Consider the following 13,669-nt stretch of genomic DNA (forward strand, 5'->3'; position numbering starts at 1 on the left):
CAAATGGTTTTTAAACTAAATTAGGAAAAATAGAGAAGAAATGGTGGTGCAAGAGAGCTAAATCTTCATTTACATTATCAAAAATAGGCAATGTCAAAAATGGATGCATTAAAGGATAATATTTTAGATATTATTTAAATATCTAATTAGATATTATCTAAATATCTAGATATTTCTGGTTTAGAAACACAGAGGTTCATAAATTTCAGAAGAATCAAATTTTAGTTGTTTTTAGAGTGGAAAGTGTCTCCCTCTGAAGGGGACCTGCAGAACAGGAAGAAGTAGGCAAAGAACTTAGTTTAGAAACGTAAAAGGACTATTTGATTTTCTAAATGAAGTACATGTGTTATTTGGATACAAATTTTAAAAACATGCTGCAAAATATCTGTACTTTGTGTCTCTCATGTTCAGTTTTAAACAAAGGCCCCAGAACAGCACTCAGGTAACTATCTTTATCAGGTGAGTACTTAAACTCAGAAGCCAATTGAGGGATATTTTTATATTGCTGAGGGTCAGGAAGTGGCCAAGTACAGATGGACAAGGATTTGTTCTAAAAGAGAAGCAACAGGAACTGCTTTTACAAGACAGGTGAACATGAGTGTGAAGATCACTAGACATCCTCAGAATAGCTAGATCTGGAAACTAGGAAGAACCAGAACATACCATACCCTGAAACTGAAACCCAAGCAATCAGCAGCACAAACAGGAATAGCAGTTGTTAGCAAATATACTCTAGTTTACAGCAATCGATTCTCAAAGACACTAGTAGGGGGCCTTTAAAAATACCCACATCCAATCCAGATGAAGCATTCAGTATATAATAAATGAGAGACGAACCTACTAAAACGGTTCAAAAGTCCCAAATTCAGGTACTGCAAAGAAAAATAGCTACTTAAGAGAAAAACATCCTGGTTATTTCAACACCCTCAAGAACCTAGTTTTCAAAATGAAACTAAACCAATCAGAAACGGAAAAACTCATACAAACTTTCCCTCAGAACACTACCCCTAACGTGCCAGAAACTCCCCAACAAACAGAAAAGGAACGTACGATATGAAACTTCCTTTAACAAACAAAAGAACCAGGGGAGAGCGCGAACGCAGTCCCCCACTACCACAAATTATGCAGTCGAGTTTCCCACATTTGGGGAAATCGCAGGGGTCAGCACATCCGGAGTGCAATGGATAAGCCTCGCCCTGGGAAAACCACCTTCATGATCATGGTGTCTCCCCTGCCAGGTAAGTATGAGTTGCTAGTATTCGCTGGTACCTCACCCTCAGATTCAAATCACTCTAAAGATAGGGTCACTTTTCTCATGCATTTTACAACCCAACCCCCACTGCTGGAATACAGTTTCCAAACCTTAATTACCATGCAGCAATATTTTGTATATCTAGATATTGCCAAATCTTAGGAAATACAATGCCTAGTGTAAGAATTACCGGCAGTCACTGCTCTTATCTACATGTTCCACACCCCTTTTGCTGATCTCATTCACAGTGTCCTTTTCCTGGTATAGTTAGTGGAATGAAAAAGGCAAAGACGCTCTACGGATATAAAGGTAACAAATTCGTTCCTTCCTTCAAGGGCTTGGAGCTAATGACGTCGCTATGATTCTGGCGCAGTTCAGCAAGCCGATATTCACGTAACAGAAAGAGCAAGTCTGAAAAGATGAAATTTGGCAAAAGTACATTAAAAAATTCAGTCCAGGAAGTGCTAAAAATAGGCTGTCAGTTCAAAGCTTCAAGCAAAAGTACAAAATATGCTCTTTCAAATATGCCGCATATGATCACCCTCACTTGCAAGAGCAGTTACACAAACACTAATTCTAAACCAAGTAAGTGGAAAACTCACAAAACGCTCCCTCCTACAGCAGGTATTTGGATAAGCCGTAGGGGGTCTGTTCAGCTGGAGTGTGATGACCCTCACCGTTGGAAATCACTTTTGTGATCCAGAGTGTCTCCTCTCCTAAGCAAGACTAAGTTGTGTTTCGATTTATCCTTAAACCCTGTTGTGCCCAACATTACAAGCACAGGGTCATTCGTTTGCTTTTTCATGGGTGTCTGAAATCCAAAACAAGACTACTGAAGAATCAATCTATCCTACAAGAAACTCTGGGGACTTCCCTGGCTGCACAGTGGTTGGGAACCCGCCCGCCAATGCAGGGGACAAGGGTTTGATCCCTGGTCCAGGAAGATCCCACATGCTGCGAAGCAACTAAGCCCGTGCACAACTACTGAGCCTGTGCTCTAGAGCCCCTGAGCCACAACTACTGAGCCCACGTGCCACAACTGCTGAGCCCGCAGCCACAACTACTGAAGCCTGCACACCTAGAGCCCGTGCTCCGCAACAAGAGAAGCCACCACAGTGAGAAGCACGTGCACCGCAATGAAGAGTAGCTCCTGCTCGCCGCAACTAGAGAAAGCCCACACACAGCAACGAAGACCCAACGCAGCCAAAAATAAATTAATAAAATAAATTAAAAAAAAAAAAGAAACTCCTGGGCCTTCCTACACTATATTAGCCGCTTCAAAAAGAGCAAATCCCGTCTCAGGTAGTGGTTAATGTATCACATATTCCATGTCCACATAATATTATCATTCTTCTTAATCCTCTCCTTCCTTCGTCAGTGTATATTAGAATTGGAGTTTCCAAGTTTAACTGTTCTTCAGTTGTCTCTCCAAAATCACACTAGAACCACCCTACTTCCCAAGTCTTTTTATCTTACAGAAGGACTCTTCTGGTATTCTCTCCTCCACCAAAATAAATTAACCAGAGTTTTATATCTTTTTTTTTTTTTTCCACCTGCGCCACACAGCTTTTGCAGGATCTTAGTTCCTCCACCAGGGGTGGATCCTGGGCCCACCGCAGTGAAAGCACTGGGTCCTAACCACTGGACCACCAGGGAATTCCTAAGTTTTGTGTCTTTAAAACAGAAAGAAATAACACTATTTGTAAAAATTATCTTATTAAAAACCAGCAAGCAATAACTGAGAACACAGAGGTATCTGAGATGGAGAGAAAAAAATACTGGGGTGGGTGGAAGAAGGAGGTCATGATGTGAACTGCAGCTATTCCTGAAGTCTGTCTACCAGTTTGATTTTTATAAACTCTCCTCCAAAGAAAGAAGTATTATGTAACATATATACTCATATACACACATACATAAACATACATGCATATGTAATCTAGAAACAAAACATCTGCATTTTGTTTTGTGAAATAGAAGACATCTTGAACTCTGGTTGGGAACCACACACATAAGGAAAAAAGTGGTACCTATGAAGTAGACTACTGTTATCACCAAACAACTCTTAAATTCAAAATGCCATTTTCAGAAGATCTGTGAGTAGCAGTGCTTTCTTTTTATTTATTTATTTATAAAGTATAGTTGATTTACAATATTGTGTTAGTTTTGGGTGTAGAACAAAGTGATTCAGTTTATATATATATATATACACACACACACATATATATATTCTAGATTCTTTTCCACCATACGTTATTACAAGATATTGAATTTAGTTCCCTGTGTTATACAGTAAGTCTTTATTGCTTATCTATTTTATGTATAGTAGTTTGTATCTGTTAATCCCATATTACTTATTTTTCCCTCCCCCTGCCTCCTTTCCCCTTTGGTAACCATAAGTTTGTTTTCTATGACTGTGAGTCTGTTTGTTTTTTACATAGATTCATTTGTATTATTTTTTAGATTCTGTATTGTGATATCATATTGTATTTGTCTTTCTCTGTCTGACTTACTTCACATAGTATGATATTCTCTAGGTCCATCCATGTTGTTGCAAAAGGCAATAATTTCATTCTTTTTTATGGTTGAGTAATATTCCGTTATATATATACATACATACACACACACACACACACACACACACACACACATATACACACACTGACCACATCTTAAACCAGTCATCTGTTGATGGGCACTTGGGTTGTTTCCATGTCTTTGCTATTGTAATAGTGCTAGCAGTGCTATTTTATTTTACTTTACATTTCATTTCATTTTATTTTTTGGCTGCTCGGCTTGTGGGATGTTACTTCCCTGACCATGGAACAAACCCAAGCCCTTGGTGCAGTGAAAGTAACCACTGGACCACCAGGGAATTCCCTAGCAGCACTTTCTTAAACAAATAACAGAGTCCTTCACAAGGCTAGTTTCAATATTTCTTGAGAACTTCATTGTTACTGACCTAGTTATCAAAATGTCTGTCCAAGACAGTCTGCCTTAGGGCAAAAGGTGACTGTCCATTCTCTTGTAGCTCAAGCACATTAAAACATTAATGCTACAATCCTCACAGAAGCCCTGCAGAGCTTAACATCCTTTGAGGAGAGCCACAACATTTCTTTGATTAAGAAAAATATAAGGAAATACATGAGTTTATGTTAAATACTAACATAAGTTAGCATAGAAAAAGTAGAGAAGCTTCTTAGTTCATTTTACAAAGGTTGCAAAACTCTGCTGCCAGAAATAGTATTATAGATGTAATCATCTCACAGATTAATCTCACTTATGAACAAAAATGCAAATCTCTTAACTAAGCCTATAAAATCTTTATGACCCGAATCTAACAGAATATTAAAAGAACATACACAATAACTAAATAGGTTTTATACCAGGAATATAGGACCTACGTACATAAAAGTATATGATAGGGACTTCCCCAGGTGGTCCAGTGGTCAAGAATCCGAGCTTCCACTGCAGCAGTTCGGGTTCGGGGAACTCAGATCCCTCATACTTTGCAGCGCAGCCAAAAAAAAAAAAAAAGTATATGATAAAGGTAGCATTTCATATAGGTAGGGGAAAAGATCAATTACCTAATAAAGAATACTTAGAAAATTGGCTCACCACTGGAAAGAAGGAAAAAAAAATGCTTCCTTCCTTCCTCCTACTTTACATTTTAAAAAATCAGATAGATTAAAATATTCAAATTAAATCATAAACCATATGTAGAAAAAATACAGATGATTATGCTTATAATAATTTTGAAGAAAAGAAAGACTTTTTTTTTTGGCTGCGCCTAACGGCTTGCAGGATCTTAGTTCCCTGCACCCCCTGCAGTGGAGCCCAGAGTCCTAACCACTGGACCACCAGGGAATTCCCAAGAAAAGAAAGACTTTCTAAGCATGTTACCAAAGTAAGAATTAAATGTAAGTTTGCATATACATAACCTCAATAAAATAGAAAACTTCATAAAGTTTAAATACACATGACAGAGTGGGAAAGATATTTGCAGTATACAGATTAGGTAAATAGCCTATATGATACAATATGCATATGAGAGAGAGTTGGTAGCATATGGATTTTGGTTTTTCGTGTTTTTTTCTTTTTGGCTGTGTTGGGTCTTTGTTGCTGCACGCGGGCTTTCCTCTGGTTGCGGCAAGTGGGGGCTACTCTTCGTTGTGGTGCGCGGGCTTATCATGCAGTGGCTTCTCTTGTTGTGGAGCATGGGCTCTAGGCACGCGGGCTTCAGTAGTTGTGGCGCATGGGCTCAGTAGTTGTGGGTCGCGGGCTCTAGAGTGCAGGCTCAGTAGTTGTGGCACACGGGCTTCGTTGCTCTGTGGCATGTGGGATCTTCCCGGCCCAGGGCTCGAACCCGTGTCCCCTGCCTTGGCAGGTGGATTCTTAACCACTGCACCACCAGGGAAGCCCTTTTGTGTTTTTTTTTAAATTTATTTTTGGCTGCATCAGGTCTTCATTGCTGTGCATGGGCTTTCTCTAGTTGTGGCGAGCAGGGGCTACTCTTCATTGTGGTGTGAGGGCTTCTCATTGCGGTGGCTTCTCTTGTTGCAGAGGGCAGGCTCTAGGTGTACAGGCTTCAGTAGTTGTGGCACAAGGGCTCAGTAGTTGTGGCACATGGGCTCTAGAGCACAGGCTCAGTAGTTGTGGTGCAAGGGCTTAGTTGCTCCGCGGCATGTGGGATCTTCCTGGACCAGGGCTCGAACCCGTGTCCCCTGCCTCGACAGGCAGATTCTTAACCACTGCTCCACCACAGAAGTCCCTGGATTTCGGGTTTTAACATCAGACAAAACTGAGCAGAATGCTTGGCCTTTCATAATAAACATTAGTTATTGTTTCTAATAATAAAAACATAGACCTATTACAAATACATATTTTAATTAAAAGTAGCCTAGTTAGAGACGTCCCTGGTGGTCCACTGAATTACCAGGGAATTCCCAAAGATGGTAAATTTTATGTTTTGTGTATCTTGCTACTATTAAAAATTAAAAGTGGGCAAATGATATAATGAGACAGTTACAATGATAAAATACACTTGGCTAATAAAATTATTATATGAAAAGATTTTTAACCTCTCTTAGTCATAAAAGATAATAACCATTTAAAGTCAATTATACCTCAATTAAAACAATCACCATTTAAAGACTGCTAAAGGCCAGTGCTAGGGTGGAGGCAGGAAAACCAGCCCTCATACACTGTTAGTAGGAGTGTAAGTAGTGCAAACATTTGGCAATGAGATTCAAAATGGGGAATTCCTTGGCGGTCCAGTGGTTAGGACTTAACGCTTTCACAGCCGTGGCCCAGGGTTCAATCCCTGGTCAGGGACCCAAGATCCTGCAAGCCATGCAGCCTAGCCAAAAAAAAAAGATTCAAAATGAAAATGTGCATACTTTTTGACCTAGGAATTCTACTACCAGAAATGTATTGAGAGAGAGACAGAGAGAGAGCACGCACTTGAGAGTAACCACAAGGGCACACGTGGGCATCCTCGAAAAAGCGAGCTCCAGAGCACACAGTACCTCATCACAGCAAAAAACTGGAAATAATTCAACTGTCTTTATAGGCTACTGATTAGAAAGATGGGCCTTAGGACTGAATAATATCCAGCCATTAAACTTTATTTTAAAATAGTTTTTAATCATATGGAGAAAGTTTTTGACAAAATATTAAGTGAAAAACAAGATATATACATTTCTTCACAATTTGATCACAACTATCATAACTCAAATAAATGCATTATATGAAGTTATAAGAAGATTAAAATAAACCAAAATGTTAACACTATTATCTCTGAGTGAAACTGAGTCCCCTTAAAACTGAGTTCCTCTGCTGAGTTTATGATTAACCTCTCAATTCAGAACTTTATTCCCTTTCTTGTCCTGCACCTGTTTCCCCTCAAGACTGTGGGGTAGCAAAGAAAAGGGGGAGATTGTAACTGAGCAGGACCCTATGAGGCCTTCCCAGGACAGAACCCCTGTCCCCATGTCCTCTGCCTGCCTTTTGTTTGTAGAAAAACTTTAGCCTCCTAGGCCGTCCAAGAGTTCCAAAGAGTGAATTTAATCAGAGAAGTGAGAAAATGCAGAAACAAAAGAAAACAATCAAGCAAAACAAAATAATAATAGTTAATAGCCATTAAACAAAGTCGAGGAAGTTTAGCTCCTCCTTAAGGGCTATAGATAATATTCTGAGCCACATTCTTGGGCTGTTTTGCAGATACAGAAACCCCCACCAGGTGAAAGAAGTTAACTGCATGCTGACCACAAGTACATTGACCCCAGACAGGCTGGAACCAGAATGCTGATGATGTTGACTCCCAATGACCTCAGCACCAACCAATCAGAAGAATGTCCATGAGCTGATCAAGCACCCCACAACCGTCTCTCTCATCCTGTCTTTAAGCCATTGGGGAGGTTGGGTCTTTTGATCATTAGCTGCCCATAGTCCTTGCTTGGCTTTACAATAAATGCTGTACTTTCCTTCACCACAACCCAGTGCCAGTAGATTGGCTTTACTGTGCATGGTGAGTCGACCCAAGTTTGGTTCAGTAACATGAACTGAAGAAAAGATCTATGAACATGGAAGCACCCTAAATGTCCATTGACAGATGAATGGATAAAGAAGATCTGGTATATATCTATACACACACACACACACACACACACACACATATACACAATGACATATTATTCAGCCATAAAAAAGAATGAAATAATGCCATTTCCATGGATGGACCTAGGAATTATCATACTGAGTGAAGTAAGTCAGATAAAGACAAATATCATATGACATCACTTATATGTGGAATCTAAAAAATATGATACAAATGAACTTATTTACAAAACAGAAACAGACTCACAGACATAGAAAACAAATTTATGGTTACCAAAGGGAAAAGGGCAGGGGGTTAAATTAGGAACTTGGGATTAACAGATAAACACTACTATAAATAAAATAAACAACAAGGACCTATTGTAGAGCACAGGGAAGTATATTCAATATCTTGTAATAGTGTATAATGAAAAGAATCTGAAAAATATATATATATGTATAACTGAATCACTTTGCTCTATACCTAAAACACTGTAAATCAATTATACTTCAATTAAAAAAATTTTAAATAACAAAATAAAATAAAAAAGTCTATAAATCAGTTTTATATTCTTTATATTTTTGGTATTTTATTTGTTTTCTACTTCCTACACGTATATATTTCCCACCTATTTAAGAGTACAAAACAAAAAAAAATGAGAGAGGTCAATCACCTAATCATCCATTCTTTTAACAAATATATACTGAGCACCTCCTATAAGCCATACACTGGGCTAGGGGCTCTAGGAAAACGAGTAAAATCCACATGGTCCCTGTTCTACTGAATCTTTCATTCTAGTTGGGTAGATATATGCTAACTAACTGATCACACAAAGACATCTGGTGTTATGAGAGCCTTAAAGGGAAGATCTGACCTAGTTTCAAGGGGGCTTGTTGGAGGTAGAGGTTCAGAGTCAGAGAAGAGGTCAATGAATGCTGAGATTTGAAGGATAAATAAATAGTAGTTAATTGGGTGAAGCAGAGAGGCATGTTGTGGCACACACATGGAATTAAGACCAGAGTGGCTGGAGTGTAAAGAGTAAAGGTTAGACAGGACTTCCCTGGTGGTCCAGTGGGTGAGATTCCACGCTCCCAATGCAGGGGGCCCAGGTTCGATTCCTGGTCGGGGAACTAGATCCTGCATGCATGCCGCAACTAAGAAGACTGCACGCTGCAACTAAGACCCGGGGCAGCCAAAATAAATAAATAAGTAAATAAATAAATAAATAGATAGATAAAAAAAAAAGAGTAAAGGGGAGAGAGGGAAAGGATGCAACTAAAGAGGTAAACAGGAGCCAGAACATGCAAGACTTTTTGTAAGTCTTACTAAGAAATTTGGTCTTTATCCCAAGAGCAAAATAGGGAGTTACAGGAAATGAAATATACTCTAGAAAGGACCCTGTCTGCAGCATGGGAGAACAGACTAGAGGGAAGGGGAAGACAAGATGCAGAGAGACCTGCTAAAAGGCTCTTGCAGCACCTATAAGAGAAATGGTGGGGACTTCCCTGGAGGTCTAGTGGTTAGACTTCACCTTCTAATGCAGGGGGGGTGGGTTTGATCCCTGACCCCTGGTCGGGGAACTAAGATCCCACATGCCTCGCAGCCAAAAAACCAAAACATAAAACAGAAGCCGTACTGTAACAAATTCAATAAAGAATTTGAAAATGGTCCACATAAAAAAAATCTTCAAAAAACAGAAAAGAGAGAAATGGTGACAGCTTGGCCTAGAAAAAGAGACATGGACATGATTGAGATATTTTAGAGAGAAAATTGATAAGGTTTGCGGTTATACTGAACATGGAGACTTAAAGGGAAGGAGGTGTGGAAGATTCCTAGGTTTCTGGTTTGTGCAGATGGAAGGATGGATATTCAGTTCACGGAGGCAGGGAATGCAGGAGGAGGACAAAAAGATTTTGGGATGGGCTGAAGATAATGAGTTAGGTTTAAGATAGGCTAAGTTGGAGATTTAGCACTATGCTGTATGCAATTAGATATTTGCATCTGGAGGTCAGAGAACAGGTTAGAGCTAGAAAAATAAATTTACAAATTATTGGCGTATAGTCACTGAACTGTGAATGTGAATAAGAGAGGCAGAGAGAGAATGAAAGAACTAGAAAGGAGAAGAGACAACAGAACTGGATAGTCAGTGAAAGGTCAGCTATGGGGCCTTACAGTAACATTTCATGCCCTGGTTATGGAGGATAAAATTGTAAGGGAGTCAGAAAAGCCAGATGCCTAGGAATGAAATCAGAGATGTGGCATCACAGAAGTCAAGTGAGAACGATGTCTAAGAGTTTGGGGACAACAAATATTTTGAGCTCCCATTATGTACAAGGCCTTGTGAAATTGATATTGCTATTCCAAATATACATGTTTGAGGCCTTAAGCTTTATCACAACCATCTCTAAAGCTAAACCTTGATTCAGAGTTTTTTTCTTAGTCCAAACAGCACTCATTTATCTTTCCCATTCTCAAATTCACTTGAACACGCAAGGTCACCAGTTTTAAAAGTTCTATGTTCTTATGCTAAAAGAAAATAAACTTCTCAGCTATAACAGAAATATTCACATTATTCCTCTCCCACAGCTCTAGAAAATAGCCCACTCAGCATGAAAATGTGTCCTTATTTGAATACTTAATTATAGCTATTATCGGTAACTCACGCCTACCCTTAGTATTGTATCTAGATTACAACACAAGTCAGAAAGGCAACACACCTCAATAATAATCCTGATTGATTAACGCTCCATGAGGGCATAGATTCTTTTGTTAGTCCTGTCACCCTGCACAAAACTAGTGGTTAAATATTTAATGTTGCTTAAGTGATCCAATCTTCAATGTGCTAGTTTTAAATTGGGACCTGGGTAAACTGTTCACAGGATTACTATAAGGATCAAGTCAAATAAATAAAATACGTAAAAGCACTTTTCTTTGGCACTTTACAACTGTAGGCATTGTTTTTCTTTTAAAGGCTCATAGCATTGGCACTCTGAGCTAGGTGTTCAATAAGGCTTTATTCGACTGAATATACATATTATAATATTTTTAAGTGGAGAAAAAACTTAAGATTTATTATGTACCTTTTCTGTGCTAAACACTTCATATTTGTTCATTTAATCTTTCTTACAACCCCTAATGGAAGAAATATTATTATCTTCCATTTGCAGGCGAGGAAACTGAGTAACTTGCTGAAAGTTTCACAGTTGGTTATTTCCCAAGATGTGATACAAACCCAAATTTGTATGACTCCAAAGCTCATGCTTGTTTCCCCATAACAGTACTTCTCAAAATCAAGTAACCCTAAATTGCAAAGGAAAATAATAACATACTCGCAGGAAAATCTGGGAGACTACTGAAATATCCAGTTTAAACTGGATCTTTCTTCAAACTGTTATGTTTATCTTAAAATTTATACTTGCATTTTACTCTACAATATATTAATGCTTGTTTAATAGAAAATGTTTAAAATGGCTCACCACTTAACTCATTCAATTCTTCCCTCTCTAAAGAAATATTTGAGAAAACCTGACAGTATAGGAAGGTGCACCTTCCGTAAAAGTCCCACAGCATTATTTCCTGGCGCCTGACCTCATAAAACTGGATCCCAGTTTGAAAGCCTGACTATAGAGCAAACTGCATTAAAGATATCTTAAGAATGATGATGAAAACAATAATTATTATAGCAACTCAAGGGTCAGGATATTAATGATGCGTAACAGTATAACTACAGATAGAGTCGACTAGTTTAACTCCCCACTGCTAATGAAACAAAATTCTAACACGAAGGATTCCACTGCGTTTCACTGAACGACCTGAAGAGCTATCCCTGAGTATGTTAACACCATCTCTTCTTCACCCAGGACACTGGTTACTTAATAAGTATAAGCATGAATTCTCCCAGGGGAAAACATTTATGTAATGTTCCCTGTATGTCCAGATGTGTAACACACTAGAAGATAAACAACGTACAGAGTGGCAAATAAACCACATTTTGACTAGTCCTACCAGACTTTTCCTGCCCTATCAAATGGGGGACACATACTTCTAGAATTTTCCCCCCACCCCCACTCCAAGAGCTACCTCACAATTTGGAGGTAGCTCAGGGAAGAAAAAAGTGTACTAGGTTTTAACTTTGGTTTCAAAAAAACTGCTCTGAGATTCCATGTCCTTATGCTCCTTGCAGCATGGCTGTGAGCATTGTAAATGTGTAGGATTTGCTAAAGCGGTCAGCACATTTCCTTCCTTAGAGCTTATGTACTTAAAGGGCCCTCATTTGCAATATTTAGGGAGTTCCTTTAAGCTAGGAAGAAAGGTCAAGGCTAAGAATCGTCGCCTAAAGGAACGGAATGAGTTTTTCCCTTAAATTATTCTCTCCTGGGCAAGAAAAGACTTCGCAAGCCACCTTCCAAACCGCCTCTCAATTCCCCCCCAAATTCTCTATTTTAGAAGTGGTTCCTTGCCAACTCAGTACCAGAATAGGAGCTCTGGCGTAGCCCAACTCCTCCCGCTCAAGGACCGGAGGAGCCCACGCCCAGCCCACTATGGGGACTATACTTGCTTACTTATCCAGCTACTTCTAGGCAGGCCGTGAAGAACTAACGGTCTCAAACCATCACGCTCCAGACTCGACTCGCACGCGGCAAGACGTAGTCGGCTGCGGGGATTCAGCGCCGACCGCGCCCAGCGGCTCTGGGGGGCTGTCCCACAATTCCTCGCGAGAGCGAGGGCGGGAAAGGTGAGGGGGCCTAGCAAGGGGACATCCGGCAAGAAGACCCAAGACCCTGGAACCCTATTACGAGGATGGAGAGTATTCTTTATACGACTGTTCCGTACCCCAAACCGGTAACATGCCAGTGTCTGTGCGTATCTTAGCTCCCATTCGGGGAGATCATTCCTACTAACAACCCTGAGGCCTCCACCCAACAGGTCAGGGTGGAGGTGAGGAAATGTGGTAAGACACACTGGGCCTGACTTTGCATCCTGCGGTCTCCATCCATCTTTTTATTGTCAGGATGTACGTTTGATATGCAAACTGTAAATGGGATTTGGAAAATTCACGATGGAAACGGGGCAACGTATGTAAGAGTGACCAGACTTCCGCACAGCCGCAAAGCCGCAAAGCCCCAAAGCCCAAGGCCGCGTGCAGCCACGCCGCGGACCCCACCCTTCCGCCTTACGTCTGACGTCACGTGGCGTGGCGGGTGCGCGTGCGCGGGCTTGGCCGCTTCTGCGTCTGCGCAACTGCGAGCGTAGGTGTTCGGCTTTGAAATGCAGCGGGATTTAGTGAGTTTGCCCCTATCCCCAGCGGTGAGGGTGAAGCTGGTGTCTGCAGGTTTCCAGACTGCTGAGGAACTACTAGAGGTGAAACCCTCCGAGCTCAGCAAAGGTAACGGACTCCCATTACAAGCTGAGGCACTCTGGCCGCTGTCGGAGCCGCCTCCATCCCCGTTCTCGGCCAGATTCTGCCGCCGCCCACCGCCGCGTTTACACCGTGAAATAGCTCCTTGACTCCACTTAAGTGTGGTTTGAATGGTTAGAACTGTGGTCTTGGAAACATTCACCAGTTGCTTTCTCTGCCAGTGGCTGCTGAAGCCTCTGAGGATTATCTCATTTATACTCAAAAGAACCCTTTTAACGTGGACTATTATGTTCAGTATATAGATGAAGGAACTGATGCTTGGGAGGCTAAGTAACTTTTCATTATGAGTGGGCTAGGAAGTTGTGGAGGCAGAATTGAAATCCAGACAGGCTAATTTTCGCTGTTACAAAATCCAAGGGGCAGGGATTAAATTTAAGAAATGCACTGTTCGTGATAGGATGAG

At 40.5% G+C, this 13,669-nt stretch overlaps 1 protein-coding gene and 1 non-coding gene across 21 annotated transcripts in view; one reads left to right on the forward strand and one right to left on the reverse strand.

Annotated features, from left to right (window-relative positions):
- Positions 1 to 1,082: 1,082 nt before the first annotated feature.
- Positions 1,083 to 1,246, reverse strand: LOC115803559 (U1 spliceosomal RNA). Its single transcript, XR_004024296.1, has one exon. It is a non-coding gene; the product is annotated as a U1 spliceosomal RNA (small nuclear RNA).
- An 11,800-nt stretch (positions 1,247 to 13,046) lies between these two features.
- RAD51C (RAD51 paralog C) overlaps positions 13,047 to 13,669 on the forward strand; it is a 31,723-nt gene continuing 31,100 nt past the window's right edge. For 5 of the 20 annotated variants that reach the window (XM_089900923.1, XM_089900922.1, XM_089900924.1 and 2 more), the window contains exon 1: positions 13,053 to 13,233. In XM_089900923.1, the coding sequence (XP_089757049.1) occupies positions 13,116 to 13,233 (118 nt within the window). In that variant the 5' untranslated portion in view covers positions 13,053 to 13,115. Of the gene's footprint in view, positions 13,234 to 13,669 lie in introns of all 20 variants that reach the window. The other 15 variants (XM_089900921.1, XM_089900931.1, XM_089900934.1 and 12 more) reach the window with 8 other exon arrangements.

Source organism: Delphinapterus leucas, chromosome 19, assembly GCF_059928025.1.
Source record: "Delphinapterus leucas isolate spDelLeu-1000000601 "Yukka" chromosome 19, BTC_Dleu_Yukka2, whole genome shotgun sequence".
In the NCBI taxonomy this organism is placed as follows: domain Eukaryota; kingdom Metazoa; phylum Chordata; class Mammalia; order Artiodactyla; family Monodontidae; genus Delphinapterus; species Delphinapterus leucas.